Here is a 19541-nt window from a genome sequence, read left to right on the forward strand (position 1 = left end):
ACTAAGCTGTTTGTGTAAACAGGCCGATACAACTAATAAAGTGAATGCTGCGTGTATGTGTGTTTGCAGTTTGGGGGTGTTGATTGTTTGTTGGGCTGATGCAGTCTCACTGTAGCAGGCTGGGTGTATTTGATGTGGGATTGGTCGGGGGCCAAACATGAAGCCTGGCTTTTGATAGAGACTTTAGTTTCCCAGAACGACTGCTTCCTTATTCCCAAATCTGGTAAAAGTGTAGGAAATTGTGTGGCATAGACTCTGTGTGTGTGTGTATGTGTATGTGTGTCTGTGTGTGTGTGTGTGTGTGTGTGTGTGTGTGATAGCCAATGTATTTTCATTTTATAATTTCTTTATAGTAGTATTTAAGTGGTGGAGTCCGCCACTGGATCTGGATTTAAATGACCTAAACACGAGGGATTCACAGGATACGATGCATGCGTGTAATCCAGCGTTTTTTTTGGGGGGGTGTATTTTTTCCCTTTATTAGATAGTGACAGTGGATAGACAGGAAAAGTGGGAGAGAGATGGGGGATGACATGGCAGCTAAGGGCCGCAGGTTGGCCTCAAACCCGGGCCGCTGCAAAGGACTCAGCCTACATTGGGCACACCCTCTTACTGGGTGAGCTAGAGGTCGCCCCCAGCGTTGCCATTTCTAAGTTTATCTCAGGATATCAGCCTGACTGTTAAATGTTTACTCTCCTAAGTGCTGTCTCAGAGCTGTATTAATGCAAATGCCAACCAAACATTTCCTACTGCTGCTAGTTAAGCATTCAGAGAAATGCAATGGATTTATCACTGAGGTTAGTGCTAACCAAGGTTGTTAATCACATCAAGACATGATCATTGTCAGCATTTATTGACAGCAGATTGCTGATTGGATAAGGTGTCATCATGATGGTCATCAGTTTACAGTTTGGATAAATGTGTTGCTGAAAAGCTGTGTTGAAATCCTTACATTTATTTCTTATCATCACTCATTCTCTTTCTGTTTGACACTTAACATTGCTTCTTCTCTCTTTTTTTCGTGTTATGATTGTCTTTCATCTTTCACCAGGGTAGTAGAGGGCATGTCATTGGGGAATGACATCCCAATCTCACGTGTTGGATGCAACATCTCTTTGAAAGTAAAGACACACACACACCCTACATCACGTTACACACTCCGTAATGTCGTCAGAGAATGATGGGGTACCGTCCTGCTGACAAAAAAAAGGTTCTCTGTTCCATCTCAGGCAAATAACAATAAGCCTGGGGCTGGATTCCAATGGGCTTTCTCTTTGAAATGGGATACCGGCACACGCATTACAAATATATCTCTTGTTTTATCTTCCGGGCCAGGCCCATGGAAAAATTATTCCAAATACCTGCCGTGCTTTATCTGGAACCCTGGAATAGGTTAGGCCCAGCCGGGAACACGAGGATGTCTAAAATAAGGCCTCTATTACGGGATGGAGTGGAGATGGATGGGACGGAGCGGAGCGGGAAGGGACGGGGATCGGGTGTATTTTAGGTGTATCGGCCCTGTGAAAAAGGGCTTGTTGCGGGGGCTTGGAGCTGCTTAAAGTCTACTATGTGGGCCGCCGTCAGCTGTTGTACAATCTGCATGTGTTGGGGGAGGGCTTGTGTGTGTGTATGTGTATTCATGCTCTTGTGGGCTCACACGTCCATAGCAGAGCGGGACTATAAATAACATTTTTCCTACAGATGTTCTCACCTTGACAAATCTGTTCTTGGCCTGTGTGATACTTCTTGGCATATGGCATGATGGACCAACGTAACTCAACCTTTATTTACTTTCCTCAACCTCTCCCTGCTTCTGTTCAAGCCATTGCTTTTTAAAGACAACATTTACATTTGCGGTATTTAACTTCTGATGTTTTCCAGAGTGACTGATTAAAAGCAAGCATTTCTGAAGGACTTGAACAGGACACGTGGCTCAAGACAAACACGTTGACTGCTACAGGGATTCAAATTATGATATCTTTTATGAGTCTTTCGATGATTAGGTCGGCAAATACCAAAAGATGTCATTTCTCTAATATTGTTATCTCATTCTTTTGGAACATGCCTAGACAATGTTATATAACCTACTTACTCATTACCTTATTACTGTCTTTCAGTTTACATTGAAACCTTTTCACTTTTTTTAAGAAATGAAATGAGTATGAATGTTTCAAGTGGGTTTGTGACGGTAGAATAATTGTCTATTTCAAAAAGATTCTTTGATTATAGTCATACTACTAGTAGAATCAAGGCAAGAAAGAGGCGTTAGGATGAGAGGGAAGGTGGAAGAAGAGAACGAGGGAGATGATGTAAGAGAAATGAGAGGCAATAAGGAGATAAGGGGAAAGAGCGAAAGAGCGTAAGCCCGAGAGCAAGGGGAAGGAAGAGAGCAGAGAAAGAGAGGGGAGAGATGATAGGATGGGAAACGAGTTCATAAGATGTTAGGAGACGAGGGAGGAACAGAAGGAAGCTGTTTTAAGTGTGTCCTTGAGGAATTCATTTATCTCTCTGCCTCTGTTTGGAGGGACCCGTCACGGAGTCTGTCACCATCGCCTGTAGAGTCCTGCTGACATTTCCTTCAGCAGTCGAGTGTGTGTGAACACCACGTACCAGACTCACCCTAGAAACGCACTGTCATCTACATAGTTCCTAAAATGGCAGACTTTGCCAGTGCAGGGTGACTCAGATGGCATCTGTGACTGTTCAGAGTGTTCAGAGTTCCTATTGTCCCTCGAGGGGAAATTTGATTTGCAGATGGAGGTACAATAAACAACAAAAACACAATAAACACAGCACAAAACATCAAACATCCTAGCAGCACACGACCAACAGATTGATTGAGAACAATTTCATGACTTGAATAGTGGACAGTGTCAAAAACAAATCCCTTGAGATTGTCAGGAATAGTGATTTCTACGGGGGGTCACAGAGAAGCTAACTAATAAAAACATTCAAGAGTTGTGCAAGGAACAAAAGAATATTTGTACCAGTTTGTTTTTGCTCTAGAGATCCAGATATCTCCGACCAGAGGGAAGAGGAATGAATTCCTCCAAGAGTGGGTGGTCAGAGCTTGACAAGATTGACCGTGCCTTCTGCAAAACTTGTCTGTCAATGATCTTTGTTAGAGAGAGCTGCTGTATGCCGATTATCTTGCTGAGAACTGATAATGCTAACATGGTGCCCAACTGGCAGATCAGTGTCATTTATCACCATGCCATAGATCAGTGGTTCTCAGCCAGGTGTTTTGACCGCCCTCCCACGGGGTTGAAGATCATTTTTTATAATATAATAGGATTTATAATGGGATTAAAATAAAAAATGTTGATCTATGTAAACATTTTTGTTTCTGATAATCCTACAAAAGCTAAAAAGGCAAAATAGCTCTTAAGATAAGCTGTTCACCTTTCTACATTAGCACCCTGTGACAGTGGGCATTAGTGGACATTTCTTTACTTTCAATTGTCATAATCCAAAAATCTTGACAGGCACTGCCATACATACTGTTACATCAACACAAGGCACTAAATGTGTTTCAACAATCAATATGCTGAGCTGACCTGCCTTGACACTTAAAACAGTATTGACACATTCAGACCTATGAATTTCTGGTGCTGTTTTCAAGAGCCAGAATCTAAACTTGTTTCCTGTAGAGTAGAAACGTCCTTCCTTAGTCTTATTGTGTTTTTCAGCTTCTTTTGTGAATGGATTAAGATTGAATTCCAGACCAAAATGGATTTTAACTATAGTTGTGTCAGTTAAACACGCGTCTGACCATCCTTCCTTTCAGGTTCTTTTTCTTTATTCCTCCACCATTATAAAGCAGAAATGCTTTTTGACCGGTAGTAACAATTTCTAATTAGTCCAAGTAAATTAAATTAGGCAAGTCACAGTTTGTTTTATGGAGATAAAATGACAATCTATAAAGAAGAGGAGAGTAGTTGACTGGCTTTTTCTTTTTCCTTCCTCTGTTTGTTTGTTCTTGTTGCATTTGTCCATTGGTCTTATCTCTTTGGATTTGAGAAGTGTTCAAGCTTCACAGGGTCCATGTACCGAATCCTTTCTCTCACCTAAAGTATCCCTCCTGTCTCTCCTCCAGGGCTGACTCTGCCAAGATGACGCAGCCAATGAGGGGGGACCAGGCCCACCAGCCGGCCCCAACCCGCAAGTCAACCAGCCTGTCCTCGCCAAGCGCGGCTCGCCGCCTATACCGCAACTTGTCTGGAAAGTTCCGTACCAACCCCCCTGCCCTGGAGGACAGTGTGGTGTCAGGACGGGGAGGAGACAAGGAGAAGCTGCGCAAAACCACCGTAGTATGTCAGAGCGAGACTGAGAAGGAAAAAATAATAAGCCCAGGAATATTGTAGTCTAAAAAAATCAGGGAACACACATAGACTTGGATAGTAAGAGAACTTCAGGTAGTAACATCATACACCCACCCATCTCACTTCTGTACAGCGAGACAGAAAACATATTGTGAGAAACATTCCGTATGTGGACATGGTTGTGTGCAGAGAGAGTTCAACATTCACCGATACAAGCTGACATGACAGAGGTATCATAACGTAAGCTTTCAGTGCTATTCTTTTTTTTAACTTCACTTTCTTTGTATCACAGTTCCAGAGTAATGAGGCGCTGTTTGAGGCAGTGGAGCACCAGGAGTTGGACCTGGTACAACTGCTTTTGTCCCAGTACAGTCTGGAGGAGCTGGACCATAACACCCCGAACAGCGAGGGTCTTCTTCCCCTCGATATCGCTATAATGACCAACAACGTGCCCATGGCCAAGCTGCTACTGCAAGCTGGTGCCAAGGAAAGCCCCCACTGTGAGTAGAGGAACACAACATACCTGCACTGTAGTACCTACCCAGTCACATGGGGATCATGTGAATGTTAATGGGACTAATCAAAACTACAGTTCCTGCTGCCCAATGTGCTTGTGACGTGAAGAATACTCTGTTCAGTACCCTTGCTGTGTAGTTGCATCTGATTTGGTGATCAACACCAACACCCACGAACTGGAGTGTGTTTACAGTTTTTTTAGATTGCTAAACGACAGACGTCACAACTGAAGCCACATGTGCAAAAAAATTACCAACAGTCATCTAAGCTAAACAGTTCACATCATCTGCAAAACTCATTCCAAGCAACACAACTCTTCACACATGTCTCAAAACAGGCTCAGTGCAGCCAAACACTATGAACGATCTTCATCTAGATAACACACACCGTCACTCAGAACACACTGAGAGTAAAAACACTAACATCAACCACCAATACAGAAATTACAAACTTTTAATCTTTACAGTTTGAATCATTTAAGTGACTTCACACTAATCAACAGTTTCTTTAAAGAAAAGACTGAATTTCTGTCACATGAACATTTTTTTTTTTATGTAAACAAGAGGGAATGAAAATCAGCAGTTTGCTTCAATAGATAAAATAAAAATAAAATAAAGAAAAAAAGTTAAAAACTAAATGCACCTGCATCATCCATAAATACAAATGAATGTGGTGTTGCCATTGCTTCCACCTCCATTACTTTGTGAAAAACAGTAAGTCCACAGTTTTACTATAGTAAAGGTAGTGTTTTTTCACGTTTGTTTTTTTTATAGCTGTGTATGTAACCTCAGACATCTTACCTGGACATGTTGGTATCTTTGCTCTTTTACCTGTTTACTGTTTCTCTCCAACAGTACAGTGTATAATTGATTCATTCTTATTTGGTGTTTCTTTATTTCCAAAAATTGAGTTAAAATTGCAATCACCAGACTTAGCATTTGAACAAAGTGCTGTGAATCCACAGTGCTGTGCAGGTTGTGGTTAAAGTCATGGGATAAGTGTGTAGGGTTTTGAAAACTGTGTTCAAGCAATAAAAAACGAACTAGAGTTTGGTTCACATGAACTGCTGCTGTGCAGACTGTAGTTAGAGTTTTGCACATGGAGCTCCAGTTGTGCCCACTGTCGTTTAGCAATCGAAAAAAAACTGTAAAGGAAGGTCATGCAAAGTTGCCGAAAGTTACTAATAAACCTTTTGTTGCAGTCCATAAAATTGGACAAATATACTTGTTACAAAAAATTATTCAAGAAGCTGTTTTCATCTTTTTCTTTCTTTAAAAAATATCCATAATCTCTTCTGGGGTCACCACAATGTGTTCGTACTAAGGAGAGCAATGTTTCTCTCATGTTTTCACTCTCTTGTATTTAATCGTATTCTTCCTTGTAAAATTTGACAGCCCTTTACTCCTGTTTGGAGTTTGGCTGGCCTACAGGTGAATCGTACCATAGCAAATGCTACCTTGGCTTTGAGCAGGAGGCAAGTTGATTTGCCAGATCCTTTCGCCAATCTAATCTTGCCAAAAAACTTGTATGATGTGTGGAAAAGCCAAATGTAGTTGTGTTCTGCCAATCACAACTTGTACACTTTACAAATTATGACGCAAGTGAAGCCCCAACCCACATCTGTCACTTACTGACAGATCTGTTATCATTTCTTTTCCTATATAGACTTGAATCTTTAGCATGACTCAGAACGGATTCCAGACCAGTTTGTTTGGGCCCCAAAAGCCACTCAATGGGAATCAACAACTGTCGTTGTGGACACCAAAGCTGCTGCCACGACAACATCAGCTACCACCAAAGCAAACGCAGGAGTTGCCCAAAGCAACGACGCACAAATAACTAATAGCACAATCTCTTATCATGCATACCAGTATTGCATTCATCTACACACTCCTGACAAACTCACACAGCTCCTCTGTTTTGTGCTGGCAGTGAAAACATATTAAAGGCAATGAAGCGGTGCTAATCATGATGCAATATTAGTCATCTTCGTAAGCACTTTTCACTGTCTGTGATCTGCTGAGCCTCTGCTCCATTCCTCTGTTAATGATTAGAACTCGCCAGTATGGCTCCTAGGCTGTTTGTGTTTGCACTTGTGTGCACACGCGCACACACACTCCTCCAGAGCTGAGCCAGACGTCTTATAAAGATATCATTAAATTGAAAACACTTGAATGGAAAGTGATGTTTACTGAAGTTTGCTCTTTGATTGTTCCCTCTCTCCAGGACTCAAATAACTCATGAGAGAATGTGAGTTTTGTGTGTGTGTGTGTGTGTGTGTGTGTGTGTGTGTGTGTGTGTGTGTGTGTGTGTGTGTGTGTGTGTGTGTGTGTGTGTGTGTCTGTCTGTCTGTCTGTGTGTCTGTGTGTCTGTGTGTGTGTGTGTGTGTGTAAGAGAGAGAACAACAGCACATAAGGAAAGTAAAGGCTTCTATTTTTATAAGCATGTACTAATCAAACTCCATCTGAGGAGAATTGACATCAAAGATGCTGCAGACTTTTCCTTGAGCTTTGAAAGGATTTAACTCCGATGCTTATTGATATTGCCAGGCTTGACTTCATTGTGTGGTTACCAGAAAGACAAAGGCAGACAAAGACAACCAAGCAAATTCTCCAAAGCAACTTCATATTCACATTATAAATCCCTCTCAATAGGACAAAGGCACTTTAATGTGCTGTAGAGGATCCCATCCTTGATGTGAAATAAGGACAAATCAAGACACACGTACACACTGGTGACAGCATCTGGACCAGTTTATAGCCCTGGAAGGGCTGGAAATGTAAATCAAAATGGACCTTTTACAGTTATTTCCACCCGTCCAAGAGTCCAAGTCCAAGGATCCTCAGTAATAAGACTAATTTAAACCCTAACCCCCGGCCCTTGCATTACCTGTTTTAAAAGTGGCAAACAGCCTCTAGGTCTTCACACAAGTGGCTGAAGAGAAGAACACAACTGACACCCAGAAGAGATTCTCCGATTCAAAGAGAAGCTCGCAGCCACAGAGGAGACACCGAGAGAGCCGCAGAATTAAACACCCAGATGGACATTTTGACACGGAGCTTTAAACTTACTGTCAACAGTGGAATCTAACGCTCAACAGTGGAATCTACAATGAACAAACACAGACCACACAGACTAAACACAGACACACAGCAGTCCCAAACACTCCCAGAATGACCAGCCACCAAAGAAGAAGTACAGTATGCTACTGTCCTTTGTGACCTTTACAGCTTTACATTACCTGGTCTATACTTTTATTTAAAGTGATCTGTACATGTTGGCAATTGCAATCTTCAATCTTTGTGTTCAGCCATTATCATTAACCGCATGGCCATGATTTGAACATTTTCATTGGGTGTTGCATCGCATCTACTATGGAGATGTGTTTTTATGTTTAAGTAAACATCGTTCTTCACGTGTTAGTAACACCCTACCCCCTCTCAGAAAAGCATTCCTCTGATGGAGGCTGGTTGAGTCTGTGGTCTATGATATATATATATAGATGACTTATACACATTTTTTTCCACAAGTTTTGCAGAAAAATAGTTTTACAATGGCAGTTTTAAATGATGCCTATGCACGTTCCCACCATTTTGTGTTCCCTTATAACCGCAAACGAAGAATACTCCTCCCTCTCTTGCCCCTCTCACTTTCATTGCAACATTTTCTAGGTGATGTCATCCCTAAAGAGGGACTGCTTAGTTAAATGAAGTTTATTGAGGAATCTGCCACATCATTTTGGCAAACAAAGACATTAAAAAAGAGTCCCTGCAAAAGCAATTTCAGTTGCTTTTGTAGGCCACTTTTGCAGGCCACTGCAATATCAGTATAGCCATGTGCACTTGATAAAAGTGAAACCAACATGATATTTACTTCTCTAATTGAGCTAGTAAATCATTTTGTTGTTTGTTCATCGTTTTGTTCCTGAAAAAGTCCACAATGGTATGGTTCTACTATAAAAATAGATTCACAGTATTTTGCATTTACTCTTTGAATCTTGGTTAGAAAAACAGCCCACTCAATTTAAAAAAAGTTATAGTCCAGCATTGCTTAGCTTTGAGCTGTTTTTACCAACTGTCTTTATGTTTCAATATGAAAGCATTTTTCTCGACGACAAAGTCGTTTTGAAATAATGTGTAATGAAACTCTTCTTTTAATACAGTATGCATGCATTGACTTTTCTCTCTCTCGCTGTCTCTCCCATGTGTTTCTTAGTTGTGAGTCTGGAGGGCCGAGCAGGGCATTTGGCCACCTTGGTGCAGGAGGCTGAGCAGCGGGTGTCGGAGCTTCAGGCCCAGGTTCGAAGCGATGGTCCTGGTGAGCGGGAGGGAGCTGACCGCGAGAGGCAGCTAAAGGCCTGGGAGTGGAGGCTCCGGCTCTTCCGTCGCATGCAGACGGGCTTCGAGCATGCTAGTAAGGCTTCAGGATGACTTTGATGCTTGTTACAGAGATTTTTTTTTTTAAATGCTGACTGAGGGGAAGCTTGCCTCTCAGACATCATACGAGCAGTCGCTTTGGTTTTCATTTTTGCACCCCGTTCTCTGCTGGCATTCTGTCTGGGCAGAGTTAATGGCTTCCACACTGGAAAGGCTTGCACACGACTGTGCGTGTGTGTGTGTGTGCGTGTGTGTGTGTGTGCGTGCGTGCAAACGTAACACGCCTGTATTCCTGTTTTAATTTTTTATAGGCATTTCATGACACGTTTAGTAGCAGGGTAGACAGCCACCCCTGAAAACAGACTTACTCACACGCACACACTCCCTTTCACCCAAACCAATCTGCACTTTGATGCAAAAAAAAAAAAAGATTGTTCCCCTCTTTGTAATTCCACGTACTCGTGTAATTTGATGGGTAAGTTGTGTGGACATGAATGGAAATTATTCACCACATGTTAAAATGTATTAGTTTAATTTAAGTATATGTAGTTAAATTCACAATCACAATCACTGACATCCTCGCTTCTTCTCACTTTTGACTAAGTCAACATTAACTTGTGAAGATGTTACATAACAAGCATCCACTATTTGACACTTTTTTTAACTTTCCAATTTCTGAAACTGAGCAATGCATAGTACAACAGACCAGGAAGACTAAATTATGTCATTACAGTAAGCTGCCAATTGTATAAGCTCACTGCATTATAATAGTTATGATACACAGTGAAAGTCTGCTTGTGTTTACTTTGCCATCTTTCTGTCTGTCTGCCTGCCCAGACCCTCCAGACGCCCCCAGTGTAGTCCGCCTGTCTGTAAGCAGCAGCACCAGTCTAAGGGTGGACTTCCAGGAACCTCTTTGTGTCAACTCTGCTGTGGTTACCAAGTACAAAGGTCAGCCACCGTGGCCGTCCCTCTGCTTCATTTAAAACCTACTCTGTATCACAAACCTCTGGTGCAAAATGAAATGCAGATGAGAAGTGTTATTAAATACTACAAGTATTTCCAAGTCACAAGTGTTTTGGAATTTTTTCATTACTAGTTTCTTTTTTCTTAAGGTTTAGTTATTGAAGTTTAAAAAAATGTGTTTGTGTGTATTTGCAGTGAGCTGGAGCAGTGCTCCTTTATTAAGTCCTTTGCTGGGTGAGATGATCGTGGAGGACACCACTCTGCTACAGTGCAACATCCCTGGACTCACTTCTGTAAGTTCTGCCAGAATCTCTGTCTCCGCCATATGATTGACAGTCTTTTTCAGTACGATGATTCAACCAGTAGTAAGCAGGAAGAAACCGACCCAGAATCCAAAATAACGGAATTAAATCTCTTATATGTGATGCTGTCAAAAGATAACACCAGGAGCCGCTCCAATGACAATAAATGTGTCTTGTTTTGATGGTCTGGATAGAACATCTTTCCATGTGTTCATTCATCACTTCCTGCACATCACACCATTTTCACATTAACCCTAATGAATTAGTCCTATTTTCTCTGCTCCCACCACAGTCCCTAAGAACTACCAGATAAAAAGGATACTGTCATGCATTATCTAGGTAGTTTATGGATGATAAAGCAACACAAAGAACCACTGAGCTCTAGCTTCTCCAGCTGTTGGCGTTGACGGATATAAAATTTAGAAGCTATTCTGCCACACGAAGGCCCCTGATATTATTTACACAATTGCTCTGGCGACATTTGAAGGCATTTCCCAAGTGACTCTTCTTTACATATGTCAAACTCCGAACACAAGTTGTCACCATCAATCCCAAATGATGGGGGTGAAAGACAAATGGCCCTGCTAAAAACACAATTGGAAAACACAGTTTATTGGTTATTTGTTAAAAGTCTTGGCTCCCAAAATGATGGAAAGAGCAGCTTGGTAGCCTGCCACCTGATTTATGTTTGGCATTTTTAAGCGGGCATGTAGACAAATGGACGCTCCATTGGTTGTTTGTTATTGTGTGAGAGAAACCCCTTCCCCCCTTTAAGACCCCCACTGCCAGCCAAAGCTCACTCCTGTCACATGACAGGGGTCAAGGCGAGGTCAGGAAGTGTCGGCGGCTGGTTTGATTGATCTGGCTGAGAAAGGAGAGACAGAGGCCTGCTGTCTGCAGACCAGGCACAGGGACAGACAGAGCTTCTAGATAGACCCTTTACAGAAATGTAGACAGATAGCGACCTAGCAAGAGACAACCAGATGCATCACTGAATCACACACATACATTTGTATATGGTGCCTTAACTGTCATCTGTCCTGTCCTTACAGGGGACCTATTACTATGTCCAGGTGTCAGCCTACAACATGAAGGGCTGGGGGCCTCCACTAGTTTCCACACCTGCCTGCGCTGCACCTTCCAGTAAGTCTCCACAGTGTGTATGTTTGTGTGTGTACTTTATGTTTCACACAACGCAAAGCATAGCACTTCAAGTTAACAACATCTCCAAACAAGTGCCCTGAAGGGTTTTGGCTTGCCTCACTGAATTAACACCACTGAAAAATTGTTTTCACACAGGACTTAGATGTGCGTATGTGTGTGGACTTTGCATCATTTCACATTAGTTGATTTTGTTGTTCCAACGTCATTCTGACGTTGCTTTGGCATCATGGGGGCTGGGGCAGCTGGACCCTCTGGGACCAGCAGGCTGGGTGGGTTTTGGGACCCCCTCTGTGGACGTCAGAGTGTGTAACCATAGCCTCCGGATGGCGTTTGGGGCTGGCTGACAGAAGAAGGTGCCCGAGTTCAGCCAAGAAGTTAACCGTGAAGTCATGTGCAACAACAGCTGAGGTGTTGACTCACCAGCTCTGACCTTATTTCTTCCTTTCTCTATCTATCTATCTATCTATCTATCTATCTATCTATCTATCTATCTATCTATCTATATATCTATCTATCTATCTATCTATCTATCAGAGGTTTTCTAATAAGTTACAAAGGATAGATTGAGGACTTTACAATGTTTTCTTTGGTATATAGTATAATATTAGATTTGTTGGTTTGCAAGTAAATTCATTAAGTGAAGTGTTTAATTCAGTGTATTGATTTGTGAGATGGGTTTCATGATAGTTGTTTGTTAGCAGCATGTATAGTCTGTGCAGCCGGCACACACCTACTGTAAGAGAGTGAACATAGGTACTGTGAGTGTAGATGTGTTGGCACACACTGAGGGCACATCTGGGGAACACATGAACATGTTTGTCCTCATCAGCACACCGTGTTTTTCAGCAAGTGTGTGTGTGTGTGTGTGTGTGTGTGTGTGTGTGTGTGTGTCTTCATTTTAGGAGACTGGGCTTTCCCTCTCTTTTTTTTCTACTGTCCACCTCCCTCCCTCTCTCAGAGCTAATTTCGATGTTGCGTGTTTGTGTTTTCCATTTGGGCCTACCACTGGAAATATTTGCATGTCTGTGCTGTAGCACGCGGCGCAGCCCCAACAGTGGGGGCCTTATACCGGGCCGTGGACGCCCATTAAAGGGCCCGCTTGTCCTGTCGGGACAGGCACCTTTCCGGGAATAGAGCTCACCGTGTTTCAGCCTCACGCGCCCTCCGGGGGGCTCCAGGAGCGGGAGTTGGGGTGGGGGTAATGGGGGGTGGGTGGTGGTTGATGGTGGTAGTGGTGGTGGTGGTGGGGTGGGGGGTATCGCTGACACATCCTCCAGTGAGCAAGCAAGGATGCTGGCTTACTACCACAGTATGCAGAAGGTGCTGAAGGATCGTTTTCTGCAGAGATAGTCATCTATGAGGAGGGAAGGGAAAGTGTGTGTTTGTGTGTGTGTGTCTATATTATTGTAATAAGAGGAAACAGGGGGAAAACACAAAGAGGGATAGCAACAGAGATAGAGGTTGTATTACAATAACTGTGAATTCAGAATGGTTTGCTTTTGGAGGCATAGCAAATGTGTGGTGTGATACTTTCTGTCACTGGGGCAGCCACACCATGTGTGTGTGTTTGTGTGTGTGTGTGTGTGTGTGTGTGTGTGTGTGTGTGTGTGTGTGTGTGTGTGTGTGTGTGTGTGTGTGTGTGTGTGTGTGTGTGTGTGTGTGTGTGTGTGTGTGTGTGTGTGTGTGTGTGTATACTGACTGTTCTGAGCTCAAATATGTGCAGAGCAGCCAGTAGCAGTGGTGCTCAGTAGGTCTGTCTGTCAGCCAACCACAGCTTTCTCACACTGGGGTGGGTGCTGTTTCTTATAGTACACACACAAGATCTGTTTGAGAAGCAGGTCGTCTCACACACCTCACACTCCTACTATTGGAAGCCTCAGGAACAGGGCCAGCCCAAGAATTTTTGGGGTCCCAGGCAGAATTTGATTAACCCCCTCCCAATCCCCAGGCTAACCTCACATAGAGTCCCACTTACGTATGTGTCAGCACTGTATGGTTATACAATAGTAAAAGTGTCAGTTTAAGTCCAGTTTATTTCCATCTAACCAAAGTTATTACTCCATAGTCCATGGATCCAGGTTCACCTATTTAAAATAAACCAAATAATGTTATTAAAACATTCCTCTGTGAACCTAATCTGTATGTTCCCTTCAACTTCCAGTGCTGAAAAAAGAAGCCAACTAACAGGGCTCCAACTAACGATTATTTCATTCATCGTCGAATAATCTGTCCAATATTTTCTCGATTAATCGATTAGTTGTTTGGTCTATAAAATGCTAGAAAATTGTGAAAAATGTTGATCAGTGTTTTCCAAAGCCCAAGATGACATCCTTAAATGTGTTGTTTTGTCCAAACTTAAACATATTAAGATTACTGTCATAAAGGAGTGATGAAAATGGAAATATTTACATTTAAGTAGCTGGAATCAAAATCATGAAAATAGTTGGCGATTAATTTAATAGTTGACAGCCACTGGGAGCCACCCACTTTGAGCCTCATTTTAGCTTTTCAGAATCCTATCGGTGTCATTAGGAGACTACTTCCATATTTTATACAGTTCATTTATTTCACACATCATCATTATCATTAAACACAATTTCAGAAGGTTCAATGATCATATGTAGGCTGCGCAAAATGGGGAACCCCAAATAAGCTAGTAAAAGCTTTTCGGAGTGGGCCCGATAACAATACAGACACTAAAAACTCAATAAACACTAAAAACTGTTCAAAATGTTTTTCAGCATGTACAGTAGACTAAGAGTCTACAGCCATGCTAAAGGCTTGTGAGGCTTTATTTAAGGCACAGCCGTGCTTTGAGCTAAATGCTAACGTCAGCATGCAAATATGCTAACACAAAGACAATGTTAGCAAGCAGATGTTTAGCCGTTATAATGTAGCTTAGCACGTTAGAATGCTAACATTTGGTAATTAGCACAGAACACAAAGCATACCTGAGGCTGTCGTCAAAGTAATGGACAAATATAAAGTTTAACCTGATGACGGAGCTACATGAAAAGTTAAGGGATAAACTAAGTAATTACAATTCAACATGAGGGAATCATCAATGTCTGTACTGAATTTCATGAGAAATTTGTCCAATAGTCAAGACATTTCACAAAAACATTTCACAAAAATGTCAACCTGGTAGCATGTGAGGTAAAGTTTGTATGATTCATGCCTTAGGGACCACAAAGTTGTTTAAATAATTTAGTCTGGATCAAAGTGGTGTACCGACACTGCCATCCATAGAGCTATGCAACTAGCATGGCAAAATAATTGTCTTGCATTACAGCAAAATATTTAATAGGATTTTCAGACTTGCAGCACCCTCATTTCATCATCTTTGCTTCACCATCATTAATGCACATCATAGGTCTAGAGATCAGCACTATGACTCTATTGATAAATACAGCACATTTGCATTCTCACTTTTCTAATATCGTCATTCTCACCTCTGTCTGCAGGTTGGAGGGATATCGATGGCCGCGCTCCACGTCAGAGAGGCCAGAAGGAGGCACTAGACCAGCTACTTGTACAGATTAAAGAAGCTCACCGCCACTGTGTCTGCCATGGTATCAACAACTTTTTGATCGATTTGGTGGGCGTGTTTACATAAAATACAGAACAGTAATATGAGAGCTTTAACGGTTTGCATAGCTGACCCCTGGTGAAACCCAACCCCATAAACCTGGTAGTGATAGTGACTTGATGTACTCTACATATGAGCCCATGTTATGCCACACTAAAGGTTTTAAACTGCCATTGGGTTCAACTATGGAATTGCCTGCAGCAAGTGAAATGCACCATTAGCTGCGGTATGAGATTCTGACATTAACCTGAGCTTCTGTCGTTTTCACTGCACCCGTCACATTTTAAACAAACACATCAGAATTTTCAGCCACCATCTAGTTAATGTTTCAGAAATATTCTTCGTGTAAACAAACACAAACATGAGCAATGGACGGTTCAACTCGCAGGTGTAACACGTCTCACCAATTGCTGTGTTTCATCTCACCTTGACAGACACTTTACAATCTCAGGCATGACAAGTACTCTGGGGGCCATACACCCTAAGACGGCATGCCACCTCAAAAATAATACCCTCCCCTCTGTCTCAACAACACCCCCACCCCCTTATACATCTTTCCATGACTCAGCCCTTCCTCTGCTGAATACCTCTCTCTCTGTGACAAAATGCAGATCAACTTCTCTCACACTCAGGCTGTTTATATCCCCAAACACTGCAGGCTGTAAGCTGGTCCCATAAGTGTCAAAACCTGTCCACAGTGACTCTTTTACATGACGGCAAACTGCATTTAGCGTGGAGCAAGATGTCTCTCTTTTTCTCGCACACCCACATGCCCAAACACACTCACCCACTTACTATTGTCCACTGTGGCCAGACCATATTTGCAATAGGGCGAGACGCAATATAATAGTCAGTATTGAGTGGCTCTTGGTTCTTCAGACGGCGACTGATTGAGCTTGAGAGTTCAGGCACGGTAGCCAAGGTGGCGTGTCCCGGGGTCATGTTTGTTATTCCTGTAAGAGACGAGTCCTGGGCTGGAGTCGGGAGAGGGCATAAATTAACACTGACTACTGCTGCCTCCACCCCCCACCCCCCACAGCCCGCCAGTCGTTCTGTCTGCTGTCCATACATATACACACATAAAGATAGACAGGCACACACATAGATACACATGTACATGAAACAGACACAAATATTCTAGTTCATGGTCTCTCTTTCAGCTCTGACTCTCTCATACATGTCCATGTACGCACCACCATCGCAGCACGACTTATAGCCCACGCCACATTCTCCCCCTTGTCCAAACACTATTAATTAAACTGTGAAAGAGGCCTTGACTAACACAGGCACCCCAGCAGTCAGCCCTACTTGTCTGTCTTACTCAGTGTCAAACAGGGAGTGAGGCCAGGAGGACCTGAGCTGAACAGACTCGCGAGTAAAGAGAAATTTGTGGAGGTGAGAGGGGTCGAGGGGTGCTGTTTTTTCTTGTTACTCCACCTTGGCTCGTCCACCTGAAGAGAAAATTAGTTCTTTTCGGGTCCTGAATGGGGGGATTTATTGACTTTAAGTGGCCTGTTGCTGGAGTAAGATCACCTGGGAGGGAGGAGAGGGAATCTGTGAAGGGTTTGGGACTCAGGGTTTCTAATGAGTTGGGAGGTGCGTTATCTCACCAACAGGCGCCCACACAAACACACACACATCCCTCTCTTGCCTCCAACCACCTCCAGGCCCACTAAAAATAAACATGTCCCCACAGACTTAACTGACCTCCCTGTCAGTGAGTGGCAAAGGGTTAAGAAACATACAGACACACACACACACACACAAATTACTACAGCTCCTTGGCTCCACTCATATGGCTGAAGCTCAAGACATGCCATGCTCCAGCAGCTTTAGTATGTGCAGGTAAACACACACACACACACACACACATACATATACACAGTTAGTGTCCCTCTGGGAGCAGAGAGCTAGTGGTTCCCTTAAGGCCCATAGTCTGCTGTTGGCAGCCAGCATGACTGTCAAATGGTGCCGCGCCACTGGAGCGCATGAAATGTCGAAAAACATTCCACACCGACCATGTTGTTGGACATGTCAGGTTTGTTGTCAATTAGGTAACGACCTGTCACTGGAAGAGATGTTTCTAGAGTTTGTCAGGACAGAGGTATTCATTGGTGCAAAAAAAATCAGACAACCAATGAGAGTCATGCCACAGTTTCTCATAAGTGTCCTGACTTTAAGCATCAGAATATTCATCCAAAAGTAATCTGACTAATTTGTTCTGTTTCTATTGAGTAATAAACATCTTTTTTCTTGTCTCTGTCTTGTCTGAGCAGAACAGTGCAAAGCTCCACCACAAGGGAGGAAGCATTCAGTATCCAAAAGCCTGCGCCACCTCTTCCAACCCACCAGCAAATTTGTTAAAAGCTTGAAAAGGTAGATGGTCTTTTTGTCCGCTTTCCTCCATGAAATGTGACATCAAAATAGTTAGCCTCCATTACACTTTACACTATAATATGAAAGAAATAGTAATTGCTGTGTATGGCAAATGTGTCAATTTACATATATTTTCATTTTGGAGAGAACATATTATATCCATTATAGATTGTTAAATATACTTCTGACTTTATGGTGACATGGTTTCCATTGCAGCAAATATTTATCACATTTTTAATGACATGTAGTCATTATATAAATTACTTACTTTGAGAACATACACACAGAGACGTGCAGACCAGGGTAGGCTTTAATGCAAGGCCATCAAAATTGAATCACCTTTAGACACCAAGGCAAGATAGGTGATACGTTTGGGGTACTGTGAGTTGTGCAATGTGTCATTTTCATATTTAGTCACTCAGTGGCGTAGTGTTTCTGTAACACATGTACTTTTTCTTTGTTACTTTCCAGAGGTCTCTATCTGACATCCATACTCTACAGAGATGACAATGTGTTGGTGACTCCAGAGGACCAGATTCCTATTGTAGAGGTTGAAGATTCCTACTCCAGCTCCCTCATGCAGGACTTCCTCTGGTTTACAAAGGTAGACAGACAGACAGAAATATATATATATATATATATAAAGAGAGAGAGAGAGAGAGAGAGACTTCCAACACCACACTTTGATATATTTCTTAGACAATTGATGACCCGCTACAATCATCATAAAACTGATAAAAATCGACAGGAATAATTTATTTTAAGATTGTGCTAAAAATGTTTTTTTGTTTAGTAATTTACATGGACACATTACTGCATTTTAACCATGATTACATTACCCTTTGGTTATTACTAATCAGCTGCAAACGGAACATTAGATCATAAACTGAAAAACGTTTTGTATGTGTGCATCCATGTGTGCCAGGTATCCTATCTATGGGAGGAGATTCCCTGGCTGCAGCAGTGTCTCAGTCCGTCCCAGTCGTCCTGTTCCTGTACTCTGCAGACACGCCTCAAGATGCTGCAAGCTGTCTCCCATCTACAGGTAGTACAACACCAGCATCACAAACTATTAGGACTATGGTGATGCTCCAAACGAAGAGAAAAGCACTGAACAGCAGTACAATTATTATCTGATGTCTTTTCATCAGGGAATGCTGGGAACCCAGGACCTTGGTCAGGTGTACTTTGAGCCAATCAAAGACAAGCATGGTAATGCCCTGCTGGTGCTCCTGAAGGACATGAATGCCTGTCCCAACCTGGATGGGGTTCGCTGGACGCAGCTTTGCAAACTGCAGCTCCAACGCAAGTCCATCTCGTCCCCTGAAGAGCCCACTGCCTTGGACATGCTTCTCATCACTCTCCACGTGAGTCCGACATGATTAGACGGGCAGTGATTGGTAGTTAGTTCTGTTTTGGAAAATGTGTTATTTTTGCTTTTGTTTTGGAGACAGGCTGCTTCCACAGCAGTTAGGAATGGTAGGAGGGTTTGTCAGCAGTGGTTGTGGTTTTCATCAGGCTCATTCTTTGCAATGTTTGTTACCCAGAGATTTAGCAAGATGAAACAGCATAGTTTAAGGCCCTTTGTCAACAACAAAATGCCCCCCAAAACACTGGAAAGCATTTATCTATTAGTATCGCTCTAATGTTTTTTAAACTCTCATTCACAGAAAACCAGTAAACATGAGGCTCTGTGGCTGAAACAATAGCACTGTAAAATGAAATGTGCTTCCAATTACCAGTGCTGCTTGTGCAGACACTCTGTATTGTTTTCTATTCCCTCCTCATCCATTTGTTACCTTCTTTGTGCGGACACATATTGAATTGGCTTGCCAACAAATTAATTAAAAGCCAGATTTCAGGTCAATGATCCATGCCAACCCAACATGAACGTTAATCATCTCAGTCACTTTATTTTAGTGGAAACTGG

General features: G+C 42.5%; 1 protein-coding gene across 4 annotated transcripts in view; it reads left to right on the forward strand.

Annotated features, from left to right (window-relative positions):
* LOC120551712 (ankyrin repeat and fibronectin type-III domain-containing protein 1) overlaps positions 1–19541 on the forward strand; it is a 136696-nt gene that overhangs the window by 109146 nt on the left and 8009 nt on the right. For all 4 annotated transcript variants that reach the window (XM_039789239.1, XM_039789240.1, XM_039789241.1 and 1 more), the window contains 11 exons: positions 4097–4310; positions 4615–4822; positions 9054–9251; positions 10052–10165; positions 10376–10473; positions 11535–11625; positions 15111–15218; positions 17512–17611; positions 18083–18215; positions 18537–18656; positions 18763–18978. In XM_039789239.1, the coding sequence (XP_039645173.1) occupies positions 4097–4310; positions 4615–4822; positions 9054–9251; positions 10052–10165; positions 10376–10473; positions 11535–11625; positions 15111–15218; positions 17512–17611; positions 18083–18215; positions 18537–18656; positions 18763–18978 (1600 nt within the window). The remainder of the gene's footprint in view (positions 1–4096; positions 4311–4614; positions 4823–9053; positions 9252–10051; positions 10166–10375; positions 10474–11534; positions 11626–15110; positions 15219–17511; positions 17612–18082; positions 18216–18536; positions 18657–18762; positions 18979–19541) is intronic.

The sequence above is a fragment of the Perca fluviatilis genome, chromosome 21, assembly GCF_010015445.1.
Source record: "Perca fluviatilis chromosome 21, GENO_Pfluv_1.0, whole genome shotgun sequence".
NCBI classification, from domain to species: Eukaryota; Metazoa; Chordata; class Actinopteri; order Perciformes; family Percidae; genus Perca; species Perca fluviatilis.